Raw genomic sequence first — 19,739 nt, 5'->3', positions numbered from 1 at the left:
AGATTTCTTCAAATTAACCTTTATTATACTTCAGTACTGTATATACTAAGGGTAACACACGACCTTGTCTAAAAGTCGACCCCTAACTTTTGGCCCCAAAATCCTTAATTTTCCCATACACCTTGTGCTAGTTTTAGGAGTGGGGTTGGCGTAAATGTCTAATGAGTCCTTTTCCACAATTGCTCTTTTCTCATTTGAATAGTCAGAAATAGATAGCTTGGGACAGCAGTTCCCTGCTGAATGCAGAACCATGGCCAGGAACCACTGAGACAGGGTTATTATCAGCAGTTCCTCAGAACTGGCACGGATTTCAACCCTTTGAAAATATTACACAGGTTTAAGTCAACCCCCTACTCAAAAACTCAACTTTTACACGAATATATGTTTATATGGGCATTTTTTTGCGCATGGAAAATATTACAGGTAAAGGCATTATTTTTTGATGTTAAACTCACCACATCTGCAACATGTTCAATAAAGATGTTGTTACCAAACTTAATGTTGTTGACAATGTCAGCAGGCACATCAGCTCGTAACATGGATTGAAAGGCAATCAGTTGCTGTAAACGTTTATTTGGAAAAGTATCCTCTGTACAAACATACACAGCTCCTAGAAAGATAAGGTGTTCAAAAAAATCAAAAAGGGTGATGGGGTGGGGAAGCAAACTAGTGGACATTTCCCAAAACTCCTAACTAACAAAAGAAAAATAAAAGCAAAAGTTGAAGGAAAAAAATTGGAAGATTATCATGTTTGATAGTTATAAAGATTGTTATGCTGAACTCACAAAACTGATTACATTTGTTGGAATAATTTTTATTACCATAAACACCATAATTATTTTCAATTCACTCTGATCGACAGCACTCCCAAGAGTTATATACTTGTAGAGGTAATAGTAACTTTTCTTAGATAATCTCTCATTGGTTTATAATCAATATTTCAAGAGAAAAAATGTTTAAAAAAACACAAGTAAAGGCCACTCATATTTAAGGAACAAAGCTGACAGTTTTTCAATTTAAGTACATCAAATTCCTATCCCTTAATTCACGGAACAATTTTTCTTCAAGTGTTTAACCTGACCATCATCACGATCCTAGGGAACAATCCATTCATGAACTCAATCCTTTATGAAAGATTTAAGTTTAGCTTGTGCCTCCTGCCTACAGCTATATTAACAATTAATTACTTAAAAAAATGAATTATGTCTTTGAAAGTCAAGGAAGGTCTATGGAGGGTAGTTCAGTTCAAAGTACTGTCTCATTAATAAAGATAATATGTTTTAAGTTTCAAAAGTTCTAATAAAAAGTCAATTTTCTTGCCAAAGTGAGGACACTTGATTAGGTCATTTCATTGACATGAAGTACAAGAAGCATTCCTGAGCACCCTGGAATAGCTCCATTCCAAATGAGATGGGAACATGACTTCAAAAGAGCCTGGGTCACTCTGGAGATGGAAAATCCTGGAAACCATATTACGGCTTTGAAAATTTATCATTTCCAATCTGTAACATGATTTTCTACTAGAGCAGCACTCAGACTGATTTGAAGTTAGGTCATCCCATTGTACAATGGAGCTGCTCTGGGAAAGTTCCCATAATAGACATCACTGAAGTGGTCCACTAAGGAGCAAGAAATTTGAAATCAGGAGTAATTTCTGGGCAGATCTATATTCTATAAAAAGAGATTGGCAGTAAAAATCAGCTCCATTGTGCCAGACTACAGAAACCCAGAATTCCAAAAATGTCAGCCAGACTGCTTCTGCCCACTTCTGGTGTGGCCTGCAGGGTGCACAATGGTTGTACATGTGCTAGCACAGTCAGGCCATTCATGCATTGGAAGCCCACAGAGTGGGAGGATCATGACACTGAACAGCAACTAAAGCTGATTTGGTGCATGACCTGCAATTTTGGACTTTAATATTCATATTAATGCCCTCTCAAACTCTCCTAGCTGAACAAGGGATGCCCCCCCCAACCCCACCCCACCCCCCCACACCCCACCCCCCCACACCCCACCCCCCCCACACCCCCCCCACCACCACCCCCAACCTCCCCCCCCCCCACACCCCCACCACCCAACCACCCCCACAACTAGCACTTAAAAGCCATCAGTATGGGGTTTCCTGGCGAGATACTTTTGACTTTTCTTTGCTGCTTCAGAGTGAGTGGAAGTACAGTGTGGAGTGTTATTAGAGGAATTTGGAAAAGTCATTGGACTCACAATGAAACGATGCTGGATTTTGACAAGGAGATCAGAGGAGTTAGAAGACCTGTCAGGAGAAGGCCTGTTTTTAGTAACGGGGCTATTGCTGTTGTCTTGGGTGCATCATGGTAGGGACATGATGTACAGGCAGCAGAGACAGGGGAGGTCTACACAGGGAAAGCAAGAAGCGGAGAGCTCTGATAGAAGGCTGTACCTATCAAAAGTCTTCGGAGAGCACCTCTATTTTTGCCAGCAGTGTCTTTTGCCAGTGGTAGTTACACTTCATCAAGAAGGTAGTCACTAAACTGTGCCACACAACTGGATCTAGAGCCATACTGCAGGATGAGGACATCACCAGTGGTTCTGAGAAGCTCCACAGTATTCAATTTCTATACCAGCAGAAGCAGGCAATATTTCCGGCACTTCACAGTGCATCGCTGCATCAGGGAGATGACAAAGCCCCTGTACAGATGGATAGAGGATTTCCTCTTCTCTCTTATCAGTGAGAAGCAGACAGATGGACAGATGAGCACTTGGCTGTGCCAGGCTAGCAGGGTTAACAATGGTGCAGGCACTATTGGCTGAAACCAACAGAGTCACTGCCATTCCCCTAGGTTGGCACCTCAACAATCCCAGTCATCTACTTGAACATGATTGCTGGACTGTGATGCAAGCCTGCATGCCGCGTTGAGCATTAGTATCTGCAGCTGATGGTAGCAGAATGAGCCTGCATGGCACAAGCATGGACCTCATGACCCCATTCTGAGCTTCTTCTGCAACACTGAGACATTGGTGACTTTTGCTTGTGCTGCAATGGACGTTGAGACATCGGGCATCAGATGCTGCATCATAGTTGTGTCCACAAGTGCTGTCATGGAGCTGGCCACCACTTCCAGGCTGGGAACGATGGACTCCACACTCTGCATGAAACCCTTTGCCAAATTGGAACCAGACTCCTCCATGCTTCTTCTTAGTGACAACAGGCTTTCTAAAAGGCCTGCCATTGTACCAAGCATCTTTGTATGCATGCCCATCAGCATGTTCTGTGTGCTGTCCCATCAATGCTCTCTTCAGAGTCCGTTGCAAAAGAACTCATGTGTGACCTCTCTCCCTGGGGAGTCAACACATGCACTAACCTTTTCCCCCAGCTTGGCTGCAGCTCAATCTTGCTCAGTGATTCACCACATGCTGATCCTGAATCTATACTACGCCCTAACTTATATGTAAGTGCCAGAATCTGAGCTGCTGGCTGCAACTACAAAATCCTGCAAGTTACAGAGCCTCTTCAGAGGTCTGCTGCTGTTTGCACCATACATGAGGCTGCACTGACAGGCCAGGCGTCAAATCCTGGATATTTAAAAGCATAAGTGCAGAAGGGAATGTGAGGTGGAAAGCAAGATGTTCATGTTTGAACTATCTGCAGCTTGCACTTCATGCCACATAAGCAGTTTGAGGTTTAAGTGGGATTTCAAAAGATGTATAAGGCAGGAACATCCTGAATGTTCTCAGCACTGGATGCAATTGCCTCAATCAATAGAAACACAGAGCACCGTTTCCTCCAAAGGTCTCAAGTGATGCAGGCAAACTGGTCCCCCACTGGTTGAGGACATAAGAAGGTTGAAGATTGATTTAGGTAGGTTGAGAGAGCGGGCAAAAATGTGGCAGATGGAGTATAATGTGGGAAAATGTGAAGTTGTTCACTTTAGCAGGAAAAATAAAAAAAGCAGAGTATTTCTTAAATGGAGAATGGCTGCAAAATTCCAAGCTGAAGAGGGATCGAGGTTTTTGAGTGTATGAGTCACAGCAAGTAATCAAGAAGGCTAATGGAATGCTATCCTTTATTATGAGAGGAACTGAACATAACAGATGTTATGCTTCAGTTATACAGGGAATTGGTGAGGCCACATCTCGAATATTGTGCGCAGTTTTGGTCTTATTTAAGGAAGGTGAATGCATTGGAGGTGGTTCAGGGGAGGTTTACTAGATTGATACATGGGATGAGCAGTTTGTCTTTTGAGGATAGGTTAGACAGACTGGGCTTGTTTCCACTGGAGTTCAGAAGGGTGAGGGGTGACTTCAAAGAAGTATATAAGATCCTGAACAATATTGACAAAGTGGATGTGGAAAGGATGTTTCCTCTTGTGAGGGAGTTCAGAACTAGGGGGCACTGGTTTAAAATTAACGGTTGCCCTTTTAGGACCGAGATGATAATTTTTTTCTCTCAGAGGGTTGTGAGACTTTGGAACTCTGCCTCAGAAGGCGGTGGAGGCAAGGTCATTGAATATTTTAAAGGCGGAGGTAGATTGATTCCCTTGCCTAACAAGAATCTAAGGTTATTGGGGGTAGATGGGAACGTGGAATTCAAATCACAAACAGATCAGCCCTGATCTTAATGGGTGGTGGAGAAGGCTGAGGGGCCGAATGGCCTACTTCTGCTTCTATTTCGTATGTTCTTTGCCACTCCCTGCGGTTGGACGTGCAAGAGAGAGAGAAGAATGTCATTGAGTGTGTTGCAATGTGTTTGGGTGATGTGTTGCATAGCTGGAGGTATGTTGAAGCTGTGAGAGATGTGTGAGGCAGTGAGGCTGGCAGCATTGGCAAATGTGAGAGATGTGCAGTATCTAATTGCTAAGCCTGAGTCCTGATCCCTGGCAGATGAGTAATGGGTATGTGGTGCATCATGTAGCATGAGCGGCTGGTGATCCAGTGGATAGCATATGGCATTTGAAGATATATTAACTGACCTTGACCACTCATTTGAGTTTATGAACTTTTTGTGCCATTGTAACTAACTCCTTGGGACCAGGGTCAGGAATTCACCTCCCTGGCTAACTGCTCCCATTCCCTTTGGAGAGTAAGCCTTGAGGACATCTTGGTTCCCTGCAGAAATATGGCCTCTCTTCACCTTTTAACCTTTTAGACTAAGGCCTACAGTACTGCAAAGAACCTGGAAGCCCTCTCTCTATACTGTTACTCTATTTTCAGTCTTTTTGATTCCATCAAAGACTTTCTGAGACTATTCCAGCAATTGCTGAAGCCTGAGTACACAGGGGAGACAGACTATCTTTAAGGGATTCAGGCTAGCCATACATGATGCTAATGGCACACGCATCTGCGAACCCTGCTGAGTGTGCAGCTAGTCAGCACTACACTTCCCACTAGAATCATGTTGTCGAGCAGGCAGCAACTGGACTGATTGTATGGTAATTGCACATCACAATCCTCATGCCTCACAATAGGCCTAATCAAATTTTTAGCCCATTGTGATTGCTACATGACACCAGTAACTGCACATCAAAAAACAATTAATTGTATATCTTGAAGGAGTGAAAGAATTTAAAACTTTCTGTTAATCTGAATCACAATTTTGTCTCCCTCTATTAATTCTTTACAGCCCTGCGAGAATAGATTTATCTTCCTTAGCCTCTCTTCATAGCTCAACAATCTAACTTGTAGAAGACTGAGTAAACCATACGACCAAAACAGTTACAAAAATAGCTGGAAAAACTCAGGAGGTCTGACAGAATCTGCGGAAAGGAACACAGTTGACGTTTTGAGTCCATCAGAACTAAAGAAATAGAGAAATGATGTGAAATATAAGCTGTTTTTTGTTTTACCTGCATCTTGTCCACCATAGCTACTTGGGAACTGTACAGACAGGCACAACTGCATGCAGATTTGTGTCTTGCCTGCTGAACTCTCACCAACAATTTCAGTAATTCCCATTAATGGAATTCCACCTCCAAGTAGCAAGTCCAGTACTGGGCAGCCCATGCTAAGTTTTCGGTTCTGGGTTGGAAAAGGACATTCTCCGTTATACATCTGGAGGGCTAACAAAGACAACAAAAAGCTTATATTGTTGTACATGCAAAATTACAATTTTAAACACTTACAAATATTTGTTGGAAACAAAAGCTTAAACAAAATTTACAGTTGAAAGTTGGTGTACATATATCTGCTTTAAGACTTAGAGCACATACATTGGAATATTTTATTTTTTCCCCTTTCCCTATAATTCAAAGCCTTTTCAATGGAAGGTGTGCAAGACTAAAAGAAAATATAACTTGCCAGCTAACATTCTCACCCATGAGGCCTCTCAATAACCCATTTGAGGAAAAAGGAATGAACTTGCATTTAAAGAAAGAAACAACTTGCTTATGAAATCAGGAAATTATTATATCAAAATTGCAAGTGCAAACCATTCTGTGGTGAAGTTTGTTAATATGTTCAAATGCAATAAATTCTTGGCTGCCTGGTTGATGATAAATCATCCAAATTATTCACCTGACCTCACACTATCTCCACTATTCAGCAACTTTGCTACCATTCTGATAACCACCCTCTTCTCCCTCTGCAACTTTTCCTGTACGGGAACCTAAGTCCTTTATGGAGTACCTGATGAACCCAGTCTATAGCTATTTGACTCCCTATCCCAAAAGAGCTAATAAACTGCTATTACTGGGTGTCCAATCCACAAACCCACTACTGTAAAAGGAAAAATCTAATGTTTTATCTATAATTTTGTTTCCTTCCTCATTTTCATGCTTTTGCCTCCCATTTTCCTTCCTCAGTGTTCAGGATGCTGACTCCTATTGGAGCACAATTTCAAATGCACTGACTGCCCATATCACACTCAGTGGCTGACCTTAATGCATGACCCTCCATGATGAGGAGCCAACTGAACAATAAGGAACAATAAAGCTGGACCCAACCCATTTCTCATCTGACATCCATGTAGAGGTTCACTGGAAAGCAATCAAGATTTGCCCTACCTTGCTTAGGTACAAACAGATTAATTGTAGCACACTAGCTGCCAGACCAGCAGAGACTAACTACCCGAGTGTTGCCTATGGATTGAGCCTGATATGTACGACTCAACATGATACAGACATACGCTTTTACATGCCAAGTGGTTCCTAAGTTTTGTGTTTTCATTTTCAGGGTAACAATTTCGATTTACAAATATTATCCAAGTCTCACAGCACTGTAGAAGACTTAAATCATAATTCTCTCAATCTTCTTTCTTCCAATGAAGATGAACTCAATAGCTCATATACAAGCTCTGGAATGGCTCGTCACTATCTTCTCTATAATGGCATTTTCATAAAATGTGGGACAGAAATTATATGTGCATTACAGTCAAAATCTATAAAACTTGGTGTTTACCAATTTTTAAGTGTAATAAATCTTAAGATTCCAGCTAAAACGTTATAAAGAAAGTCTGTTCATCCAAAATATTTAATTGAAGCCTGAATTGCACTTAACTTTAAACGATTCATTATAAGACATCAATACATCAGAGTTTTACAAAGATGTGCGAGTTACTGTTAAAACTTATACTTAAGATGACTTCAAATGTTATGTTGGTATACGATTTCAGATCCTGCAATGATTTATGCAACATTGTACTTTTTACGCACCTGTTACTACTGGATCACTCTTTACGACTGCTGCAACGGTTTTATGCAAATACCGCACATCAGAACTGGACAGTTTAGTGAGTCTCTGTAGATCTGATCCCGAGAGACACAATATCTCTTTTATTGATTGGATGTTTGCTATGAGAAAAAATATATTTATTTCTTTGAAGAAAGTCATGTGTGTCCTGCATTGCTCTAATGACAAACTAGGCCTGAGACTACCACTGTATTGCCATTTGAAGCACACATCTCATATAGCTGCAGATTTTGTACACAATAATGGGCAGCTGGCAGTCAATCTTCTATCAAAATAACAAAAATTCTCTTTTTATCTAATGCAAAACAGTGAAAATACCTATAAAATAAAATATATTTATCCAAAACACATTATTTATCAACTAGTTGAGTGGGGTGGGACAGGTAGAGCTGCATAGTGGGCCAGTGATAGGTGGAGGCAAAGAAGAGATTGCCAAAGATGTCATAGACAAAAGGACAAAGGGGCGTTGACAGTGATGATATTAGCTAAGGAATGTGCTAATGATGACATTAAGGGTAGAAAGCAGGACGAGCAAGTGACAGATAGCCCTAGTGGGGGTGGAGTGGGAGGAAGGGATTGAAATAGGCTAAAAGGTAGAGATAAAACAATGGATGGAAATATGTTTAAAAATAATGGAAATAGGTGGGAAAAGAAAAAATATATAAAAAATTATAAATTATTGGAATATGGGGGATCGGAAAGGGGGTGGGGATGGAGGAGAGAGCTCATGATCTAAAGCTCATTGAACTCAATATTAAGTCCAGAAAACTGTAAAGTGCCTAGTCTGAAGATGAGATGCTGTTCCTCCAGTTTGCGTTAAGCTGCGCTGGAACATTGCAGCAAGCCAAGACGAACATGTGGGCACGAGAGCAGGGTGGTGTGTTGAAATGGCAAGCGACAGGGAGGTCTGGGTCATGCTTGCGGACAGACCGAAGGTGTTCCACAAAGCGGTCACCCAGTCTGCGTATGGTCTCTCCAATGTAGAGGAAACCGCATTGGGAGCAGCGAATGCAGTAGACTAAATTGAAGGAAGTGCAGGTGAAGTGCTGCTTTGCTTGAAAACAGTGCTCAGGCCCTTGCATGGGAGGAGTGGGTAAGTAAAGGGGCAAGTGTTGCACCTTCTGCGGTTGCATGGGAGGATGCCATGGGAGGGGGTTGAAGTATAGGGGGTGATGGCAGAGTAGACCAGGGTGTCCTAGAGGGATCGATCCCTGCAGAATGCCGCCGGGGGGGGTGAAGGGAAGATGTGTTTGGTGGTGGCATAATGCTGCAGTTGGATGAAATGGCGGAGGATTATCCTTTGAATCTGGAAGCTGGTGGGGTGATAAGTGAGGACAAGGGGGACCCAATCATGGTTCTGGGAGGGAGAGGAAGGTGTGAAGGCGGATGCGCAGGAAATGGGCCGGACAAGGTTGAGGGCCCTGTCAACGACCGTGGGTAGAAAACCTCGGTTAAGGAAGAAGGAGGAGATGTCAGAGGAACTGTTTTTGAAAGTGGCATCATCAGAACAGATGCAACGGAAGCAAAGGAACTGGGAGAATCGGATGGAGTCCTTACAGGAAGTGGGGTTTGAGGAGCTGTAATCGAGGTAGCTGTGGGAGTTAGTAGGCTTGTAATGAATATTGGTGGGCGGTGTATCACCAGAAATTGAGACAGAGAGGTCAAGGGAAGGGGCAGTGATGGACCATGTGAAAATGATGGAGGGGTGGAAATTGGAAGCAAAATTAATAAATTTTTCCAGGTCCATAAAGCGGCACCGAAGCAGTCATCGATGCACCGGAGAAAGTTGTGGGAGGGGGCCTAAGTAGGACTAGAACAAGGAATGTTCCACATACCCCTTAAAGAGACAGGCATAACTGGGGACCATGCGGGTACCCATAGCCACACCTTTTATTTGGAGGAAGTGAGACGAGTTTAAGAAGAAATTGTTCAGTGACAGAACAAGTTCAGCCACACCGAGGAGAGTAGTGGTGGATGGGGATTGTTCGGGCTTCTATTCGAGGAAGAAGCGGAGAGCCATCAGACCGTCCTGGTGGGGGATGGAGGTGTAGAGGGATTGGACATCCATGGTAAAGATGTGGCGGTTGGGGTCAGGGAACTGGAAATTGTTGATATGATGTAGGGTGTCAGAGGAATCGCAGATGTAGGCGGGAAGAGACTGGACAAGGGGAGAGAGAATGGAGTCAAGATAGCAAGAAATGAGTTCCGTGGGGCAGGAAAAGGCTGACACGCTCGGTCTGCCGGGACAGTCCTGTTTGTGGATTTTGGGTAGTAAGTAGAAGTGGGCTAAAAACAAAAAAACTGCGGATGCTGGAAATCCAAAACAAAAACAAAAACAGAATTACCTGGAAAAACTCAGCAGGTCTGGCAGCATCGGCGGAGAAGAAAAGAGTTGACGTTTCGAGTCATCATGACCCTTCGACAGAACTTGAGTTCGAGTCCAAGAAAGAGTTGAAATATAAGCTGGTTTAAGGTGTGTATGTGGGGGGCGGAGAGAGAGAGAGAGAGAGGTGGAGTGGGGGTGTGGTTGTAGGGACAAACAAGCAGTGATGGAAGCAGATCATCAAAAGATGTCAACAACAATAATACAAAAGAACACATAGGTGTTAAAGTTAAAGTTGGTGATATTATCTAAACGAATGTGCTAATTAAGAATGGATGGTAGGGCACTCAAGGTACAGCTCTAGAGGGGGTGGGGGAAGCATAAAGTGGGCTGTCTGAGGTTGGGAGACTATGAGGTTGGAAGCTGTGGAGGGAAGATCTCCAGAGGAGATGAGGGTCAGTGACAGTCCTGGAAACAATGGCTTGATGTTCAGTGGTGAGGTCATGGTCCAGGCGGAGGTCGGATGAAGTGTCTGCGAGTTAAAGCTCAGCCTCTGCAAATTTCAATGCAAACTGGAGGAACAGCATCTCATCTTCCGACTAGGCACTTTACAGCCTTCCGGACTTAATATTGAGTTCAATAACTTCAGATCATGAACTCTCTCCTCCATCCCCACCCCCTTTCAGATCCCCCATTTTCCAATAATTTATAATTTTTTTATTTTATGTATATTTTTCTTTTCCCACCTATTTCCATTATTTTTAAATATATTTCCATCCATTGTTTTCTCTCTACCTTTTAGCCTATTTCGATCCCTTCTCCCCACCCCACCCCCACTAGGGCTATCTGTCACTTGCTCGTCCTGCTTTCTACCCTTAATGTCACCATTAGCACATTCCTCAGCTAATATCACCACCGTCAACACCCCTTTGTCCTTTTGTCTATGACATCTTTGGAAATCTCTTCTTTGCCTCCACCTATCACTGGCCCTCTAACCAGCTCTATCTGTCCCACTCACCTCAACCAGCTTATATTCCACCTCATTTCTATATTTCTTAGTTCTGATGAAGAGTCATATGGACTCGAAATGTTAACTATATTCCTCTCTGCAGAGGCTGTCAGACCTGCTGAGTTTTTCCAGCTATTTTTGTTTTTGTTTCAGATTTCCAGCATCCGCAGTATTTTGCTTTTAATTTATTTATCAGCATAGACACGTGAACCTGCAAATAAAATTAGGTAATCAATTCCTTTGCAACAATCACTGGGAGCTGTTCAGGACTGCACAGATAATCCCACAATTTGGGTTTTCCTTATCCCCTTTCTCTGAAATGCCAGGCAAATTGATAACTGAGAATGGGGACTTGCAGTAGATAGCCTTCATCCTACCTCTACTTCAGATGAATAAGCCCCAATGGCATTTTCATAGTCTGTTTCTTACTAATGGTGAATGTTGTTAATCCAATTGTGTCATTTGGTCCTCATTTCTTCTCCTAGCCCTGCCTTCCATGTCCTGCCTAAGTACAATATTCATATTAGTCCCACATTACCCATCTTCCCTATCAGATGAACCAGGAGCAGGAGAAGGTCACTCAGCCCTTTGAGCCTGCTCCACCATTCAGTAAGATCATGGCTGATCTGATTGTAACCTCAACGCCATACTGTCGCCTGGAGGAGAACATTCATCCCACATGCCTGTGCTAACTCTTTGGTAGAACATGTAAACTAATCCCTGTTCTTTTCCCCATAGCCTTATAAACGTTTCCCCCTTCAACTATACCCTATTCCCTTTTGAAAGTTACTATTGAATCAGTAACCTTTCAGGGAATGGATTCCAGATCATAACTCATTGTGAAAAAAAATCATCTCCCCACTTCCACTCCAACCTCTCTCTTTGGCCTGCTTTACTGTTCCAGTTGGGCTCTATACTAGCTTGATCAACAACATCTTCCCCTTTTTAAAAAACTTTGCACCCCTCTGACTTAATACACTTTAAAAACTTTAGACTAACTTCAGCCATTTTGCTTAGTTTTCCATTTAAAAACTCCGAACACCTTTTTCCAGTACATTAATGACTGTATCAGTGCTGTTTCATTCTCTAGTCTGAGCCTGAAAAATGTATTGATTTTGCTTCCAATTTCCACCCCGCTCTCACTTTCACATGGTCCATCTCCAACACTTCCCTTCCTTGACCTCTCCGTCTTCATTTCTGGTGTTAGACTGTCTACCAATACTTAATACAAGCCCACCAACTCCCACAGCTCCTTGACCACAGCTCCTCACACTATGCTTCCCGTAAGGACTCCATCCTATCCTCCCAGTTCTTCATCCGTTGCATCTGTTCCGATGATGCTACCTTCCAAAACAGCGCTTCTGACATGTACTCCTTTTTCCTTAACTGTGGGATCCCCCAACTGTGTTCGACAGAGCCCTCAACCATGTCCGACCCAACTCCCACACCTCTGCCCTCACTCCTTCCCCTCCCTACCAGAACCATGATCGGGTTCCCCTTGTCCTCACCTTTCACCTTACCAGCCTCCGCATTCAAAGGATCTTTCTGCACCATTTCCACCAACTCCAGCATGATGCCATCACCAAACACATCTTCCCCCTCACCCCTCCCACCCCATCAGTATGCTGTAGGGACCGTTCCCTCTGTGACACCCTGATCCACTCCTCCATCACCCCCAACTCTTTATCTCCTTCCCACAGCACCTTCCCATGCAAATCGCAGAAGGTACACGACGTCTCTACCTCCTCACCATCCAACGCCCCAAACACTCCTTTCAGGTGAAGCAGCACTTCACTTGCACCTCCTTCAATTTGATCTATTGTATCCATTGCTCCCAATGCAGTCTCTTCTACAGTGGGGAGACTGAACACAGACTGGGTGACTGCTTTATGGAACGCCTTCACTCAGTCCACAAGCGTGACCGAGGCATTCCTGTCACTTGCCATTTCAACACACCATCCTGCTCTCATGCCCATATGTCTGTCCTTGGCCTGCTGCAATGTTCCAGTGAAGCCCAAAGCAAACTGGAGGAACAGCACCTCATCTTCGAATTAAGCACTTTACAGTCTTCTGGCCTTAACATCAAGTTCAACAACTTCAGAACATGAACTCTCTCCTCCTCCTTTACCCCTTTTCGAATCCAATGTAAAAAAAATTTTCTCCCCAATCACCCAGAGCCATCTGTCACTTGTTCTTATGTTTTGCTTTCACAAAGCATTGAGCATTTTGCTATCTTACCTTTATGTGACTATCAGCATCTTTCTTAGCCTTTAATACTACCACCAACACTCCCTGTCCAATGTCTATGACATCTCTGTCATCTGAGTTTCCACCTATCCCTGAACTTCTATTTTGCTCCACCCACTCAGTATAAAACCCATCACATTTCTACCTCCCTTCAGCTCTGAAGAAGTCATATGGGCTTGAAGTGTTAACTCTTTCTCTCTCTCTCTCCACAGATGCTGCCGGATCTGCAGAGCTTTTCCAGCATTTTCTGTTTTTATTCCACCTCAACTATCCACACCTTGTGTCCATCATACTTCTTTTGCTATACATCTTTCTATTGTATCATGTCAATTTCACTTCAGCCATATATTTTTGTTTCCTGTTTAAACATTTTGAAGATCACTCTGCTCTTGTATAATATCCTCCCATTTGCTCTGCTCCTTTTCCGACCATACGTTTAGAGCCGTGTAAGGTGCTGGTGACCTTCCTTGGACAGAAGCAGTGAAGAAATGATGGCTGGTCTCGCTACTGCAGGATGGTGGTCATTAATAAAACCATTTTGCTTATCGGGAATTATGGCTAAGTGTAGCTAAATTCCACAAGATATCATATGGAGGTAAAAAAAAAGGCAGTAAAAGACCAGTCAAGGACATTGATACCACTACTGATGTACATGGACTTGTGCTAGAATCATGTGAACCACCGCTGAATGAAACGGGTTACAGTAGAATGACCATCATCTGGAAGCATACTATGTGTGTTGCTCAAACTCGTAGAATGCTTATGAAATTATAGCAATAAATGTTGCTTTGGAAAATAAATAAAAACTAAATACTGCTCTGTAATGAGTTTTACACATCCAACATTACCTCCTCTTACCTTCCTTTCCTGATACTACCTGATCTGCTGAATGCTCCTAGCAACTGCAGTTTAGTCACAAACTCACCTCGCCTTACAGCAGCCACCACTTTAGGGTTCACGTCTAACTGAGCCCAGTCCATCTCAGGCTCGCTGCCCTCCCTGACTGGACACAGGCCGCTCAGCCCATTAACACCAAGCCGTTGGCGGGAACGGTTAGAGCGCGAGCCGGGTCACAGGTCACAACGACCACCCCTCCCCCAAATAGAACATCGCGCCCTCCTTCGGTGATATTGCTCTTCGGGGAAAGTGCGTTCAGAACAGATACTGCTAAGAAAAGCAATCTCATATCTTCAACGTCTACTATACCTCGTAGGGTATTTCGATATTCTCTCATTACGTTAGGATATTTATTTTCCCTTCATTAAATAGTTCATGGTGTTGTTATCATTAACACCTCACTTCGTTACCACACCTACAAACCACTTCTTAAATTCGGGGAGGTTTTATAAGGCGGCGATTGACTGAAGTGGCTCTTACAGAATCGTGATTCGTCCAGGTTTCTGCACTACCCAACTGACATTGGCTAAGATAAGCGCAAGGCGATTGGTTGCGCAACCTCTTCTTTATTGGTTAACATAACGGACTGATGACAATTGATTGGCAGATGGGATTACACTACTTCGGGGGGAGGGCGTGCAATTCTGATGATGGAACCTGATAGGCCAAGATTTCTGACAGGCATTTAACATGCTAATTATTTATTAGCGGAGGCGATGGCTATAGTGGAAAGGTCCTGGGATTTGATTGGCTGTAATGTGAGAAGCCTGACAACTGATTGGCGGTGGTGCTAGGTAGTCTGTTTTGCACTCGGGCAATATGGCGGCCACAGCCGATGGAAAGAAATTGGTGCGTAGTCCGAGTGGACTCCGCATGGTGCCGGAAAACGGTGCTTTTAGCAGCCCCTTTTCGCTCGATGAACCTCAGTGGGTCCCGGACAAAGAGGTAAATGGCCGAGTAGTGGCACTGGCGGCTTGTTTTAATCAGCGGAGAGTGTTATTGGGGTAAAGGTTGGGCAGCAGCTCTGTGGATGTCTCGTCCCACATTTTTTTTTTAATATTCATTCTTGGGATGTGAGCGTCGTTGGTGAGACGTGTGTGCTGATGTGGATTGAGCTGAGGAGCAAAGCAACTGCAAAAGCATCATAGTGTAGAATCCGCCTTGTTGGCGTGTTTGTAAAATGTTCTAGTTGGGTTTAAGTCCAGACGAAGTTGGAATGGATGAGGCGTCGGTCATTTAAATCTGACTTGCTTTTTGAATCTAGTTTATTTGTCTGGTTTTGTGTTTCTCGGGTGTACTGCTCTGTGTAAGAAATAGTTGGTAATGGCGAATTTAAGAAAAATATATTGTCATGTGGAATTTACCACCGTGTCGTTGCAGCAGCTTTAGTTTTTGAAGTTTATTGGGCCCAGTTAAGTGTACTACTTAACACGAACTATATTTTTGAGTTCAATTCCGTGGTCGATAATTATGATTTGGCGAATAAACACTTGTTTTTGTATCCAGTACTCCCAAGTCAGTTTTCACTTGGCTCACCAGCTTTTCTTAACCCCCACCCTGAGGATCCCCTCCTACACCAGGTGTTTATTTCATGCAACTGTCTGGATGAGCTGTGAGTTTGTCACTTAGACAAAAGTGGGCAGTTCTATTCTATGAACACTACTTTAGTGGAGCTAGATTGAGACTATCCAGGCTCAGCTCAAATCGACCCTTTTAGCTGAGAGAGAGGGGAAATTGTACTCTCGTTGGTTTGGTATGGATTCAAATGCTCAGTTTGGGTTCTGCTCAGTTTGGGTCAATTAGCTTCTGACCTCATTACAGCCTTGGCTCCAACCGGCACAAAAGGGCCATTTGACCAAGTGTGGCATCAAGGAGCCCTAGCAAAACTGGAGTCAGTGAGAATTTGGGGTGGGGGGGAGAAACTCTGCTGGTTGGAGTCATATCTAGCACAAAGGAAGGTGGTTGTGGTTGTTAGAGGCCAGCCATCTCAGTTCCACAGCATCACTGCAGGAGTTCCTCAGGCTAGTATCCCAATCATCTTAAGCTGCTCCATCCATCATAAGGTCAGAACTGGTAATGTTCACTGATGATTGTACAATATTCAGCACCATTTGTGACTCCTCAGATACTGAAGAAGTCCATGTCTAAATGCAGCAAGACCTGGACGATGTTCAGGCTTGGACTGACAAGTGGCAGGTAACATTCGTGCCAGGCAATGACCATCTTCAACAAGAGAGAATCTACCCATCGGCCCTTGACATTCATTGGCATTACCATCACTGAATCCCCCATTATCAACATCCTGGGGGTCACCGTTGACCAGAAACTGAACTGGACCAGTGATATAAATACTGCAGCTACAAGAGCAGGTCAGAGGCTAGGAATCCTGTGGTGAGTAACTTACCTTCTAACTCCCCAAAGCCTGTTCACCATCTACAAGGCACAAGTCAGGAGTGTGATGGAATACTCTCAACTTGCCTGGATAAGTGCAACTCCAGCAACACTCAAGAAGTTTGACACCATCCAGGACAAAGCAGCCTGCTTGATTGACACCATTTCTACAAACATTCACTCCCTCCACCACATATGCACAGTGACAGCAGTGAGTACCATTTACAAGATGCACTGCAGAAACTCACCAAGGCTCCTTAGACAGCACCTTCCAACCCCTTGACCACTACCATCTAGAAAGACAAGGGCAGCAGACACATGGGAACACCACCACCTGGAAGTTCCCTTCCAAGCCACTCACCATCCTGACTTGGAGATCTATGGCCCTTCCTTCATTATCACTAGGTCAAAATCCTGGAACTTTTTCCCTAACAGCACTGTGGATGTACCTGCACCACAGGGACTCCAGCAGTTCCAAAAGGCAGCTCACCACCACCTTCTCAAAAGCAATTAGGGATGGACTATCAGTTCTGTTGAAGGGTCATGAGGGCTCAAAACATCAACTCTTTTCTTCTCCGCCGATGCTGCCAGACCTGAGTTTTTCCAGGTAATTCTGTTTTTGTTTTGGATTTCCAGCATCCGCAGTTTTTTTTGTTTTTATCTATGGGCTATAAATGTTGGCCTAGCCAGTGATGCTCACATCCCATGAATGAATTTTTAAAAAAATCTATTTACTATGTTTGTATGTATTCCCACTTTTTCAACCACCTGGAGCACCTGTTGGTCGATAGCATTTTAATTTTGCTATTAAGGTGCACAGATAAAATTTACAAATGGATATGCTGAAGGTTAATTATTAGCTTTCTCGTTTACAGTTATCTAAATACTATATGTTGACCCCCAATTCCAAACACTTTTTGCCTTTTTTGTGCTACTTTCATTGAAGTTGAGCAAAGTTTTTTTTTCTTAATTGTTTCTATATCAGTTTGAAGTTTAGGTAAATATTGTTAAGATAACAACATGTAATAAAGTATCCTTTTTGCCCTTATGTGCAGTAAACACCACTTGATATTGCCGCTTTCAATTGTGTAATTTAATCACTTCCCTGCTGTTTGCAACCAAAATAAAATTTGCAAGGAGCTCAATATAACCTTTGGCCCCAACAACTTCAGACCAGCTTTGTTTGCTAGAAAACAACTTTTTTTCTTGCTAATATTCTTCTATCTTCTGTGAAGGTGTTAATTCCTTGCTACGATATCTTTTCATCAGTGCTGTCATTCACAACTATATCTCAGCATTATTTATGTTTGAATTTGACCTTGGGGGCATCTAGCTGAACTCAATTCAAATTCTGTTGTTTACCAGTTTATATGGCAACAAGCATTACTGGATGGTGATAAGTGTGAACTCTGGGCCAATTATTCCCTTCCCTTAATGCAGAGCACTATTGAAGGGAAGCTGAGTAAATTGCACAGACTAGAGACTGAATCTTAAACGGCAGGAAGTCACAGATTCAGCTATTCACTGGATAAATTGGATGAGCAATTGTGACAGCTTCCAACATAGCTCAGCTCCAACATAGCTCAGCAATGTGAGCACACTTCCATCATTAAACTTCTCTATTTTGTAACATGTCTTTGTACTTTGTGCTTTTAACTAATCAACTGAATTATGGAAAATTTCAGCATAAATCTCAAATTTGCTGTGGTGATAAATAACCTATCGTGATGTTTTTACATATGTACAACAGTTTGCAGTCCATTCTTAAAATTATTGCACATTTCCTGTCATGGAGCATAAAAAGTGTAATATTATATATCAAATACTAATGTTTTCAAACACAATTTATACTAAACTATCTGCAGTTTAGTCTAACCACATTACCAATTATTAAATAAGTGGTTTCAGTTTTTTATATCCTGTAACTTGTGTTTTTTTGTTCATGTGGCTGGTTTGATACTGCACTTTAGCCTTTAAATGAACTCTGTAAAAATGGGTTGACATTGGAAGCTAATGCTTATTTAGATCTTCATTGAAAGGGAAGTAACAATGATAGCGTTCTTCAAAGTTGTAGCTTTTTTTTGGTGCTGAATAGAATTTCTGTAATTCAGACAACTTTCCAAAATGAAATCTCCCTACAGTTGTAGTAATTACCAAGTCATTTTAAAATTTCATTTGCTTATCAGTACAGTGATCTGTCAATTGTATGGCCATGATTAGAACGGCATGCTGCTATCAGACTGAAACTTGTGCTGTTCAATATATTTGCAAATTGTTACTATGCCATATGTCTGATTATTTTTAAATTAAGGCAATGCTAACATTGATTCACTAATCCCAGTGTTTTTCAGATGGAGACCAAGAGTCTCCCTGTGTGGTATAATTAACCCATACTGTAGCAGTTGAATATAGATAGTATAGAGATCTAAAATAGCCAATAAGATGGACAACAAGAGAACACAAGATTAGGTGCAAACATAAAAGGGAACCCAAATGAATTATATAAACACATAGTTAGAATGGGGCTAATTAGGGACTAAAAGGAGATCTTACTGTGGTGGCAGAGGGCAGGGCTAAGGTAGTAAAAGAGTACTTTGCATTTATCTTCATGAGAGAAGAGATCCTTTCAATGTAGCAGTAAAGGAGGATGCAATAGTGATATTGGGTAGCATAAACATGAGGTACTTAAAGGTTGGCAGTACTCACAGGAAGTTATTTTGTCTGGATGGAATGTACAGAATGCAGTAGAATAGAACTTAACCATGATTTAGGCCTATAATGCCAAGCAGTTGTAGTAAACTGTAAATGATTAAATTAGTACACACATTGCAGATTTACAGTGTTTTTTCTGACTTCATGTGGACCAAATTTTATAATATGGGCTGAGATATTGTTTTATAAATAATGATTAGGACAAGTGTTAAACATACCTGTTAAGGCCAGAAATAATTGCCAGTCAAAATCTTCGCAAAATTCTGGGGATGCTTTGCTTTTGAATTAAGTATCTTATCCCCCTCTCAAAAACATGACAGTGATGTCTGGTTACGTATCAAAGTAAGCTGGATCACTTTCTATGACCTGCAGTTGAAACTTGGTGGTGGAATTTCCTGCATATTTATTTTATCTGAAATGTGTGCAATCTAGGTGTAAAGCAAACATCCGGCATAGAAGATTAAGGAAACTTTGGTGCAAGTGTGTTTTGCACATAATTAT

The 19,739-nt window shown here is 42.4% G+C and overlaps 2 protein-coding genes across 5 annotated transcripts in view; one reads left to right on the top strand and one right to left on the bottom strand.

Moving 5' to 3' along the window:
* xrcc3 (X-ray repair complementing defective repair in Chinese hamster cells 3) overlaps nucleotides 1-14,548 on the bottom strand; it is a 29,702-nt gene extending 15,154 nt beyond the window's left edge. Inside the window, exons 1-4 of one of the 3 annotated variants that reach the window (XM_041213910.1) lie at nucleotides 14,445-14,548; nucleotides 7,623-7,760; nucleotides 5,820-6,032; nucleotides 456-610 (exon numbers count right to left, since the gene is read on the bottom strand). In XM_041213910.1, coding sequence (XP_041069844.1) covers nucleotides 456-610; nucleotides 5,820-6,032; nucleotides 7,623-7,760; nucleotides 14,445-14,472 — 534 coding nt within the window. In that variant the 5' untranslated portion in view covers nucleotides 14,473-14,548. The other 2 variants (XM_041213911.1, XM_041213909.1) reach the window with 2 other exon arrangements.
* Nucleotides 14,549-14,916: 368 nt separating this feature from the next.
* Nucleotides 14,917-19,739, top strand: part of zfyve21 (zinc finger, FYVE domain containing 21) — a 29,846-nt gene continuing 25,023 nt past the window's right edge. The window contains exon 1 of one of the 2 annotated variants that reach the window (XM_041214423.1): nucleotides 14,917-15,080. In XM_041214423.1, coding sequence (XP_041070357.1) covers nucleotides 14,955-15,080 — 126 coding nt within the window. In that variant the 5' untranslated portion in view covers nucleotides 14,917-14,954. The remainder of the gene's footprint in view (nucleotides 15,081-19,739) is intronic. The other variant, XM_041214425.1, reaches the window with a different exon arrangement.

The sequence above is a fragment of the Carcharodon carcharias genome, chromosome 20, assembly GCF_017639515.1.
Source record: "Carcharodon carcharias isolate sCarCar2 chromosome 20, sCarCar2.pri, whole genome shotgun sequence".
In the NCBI taxonomy this organism is placed as follows: Eukaryota; Metazoa; Chordata; class Chondrichthyes; order Lamniformes; family Lamnidae; genus Carcharodon; species Carcharodon carcharias.
This window is presented reverse-complemented; position numbering and strand designations above follow the sequence as displayed.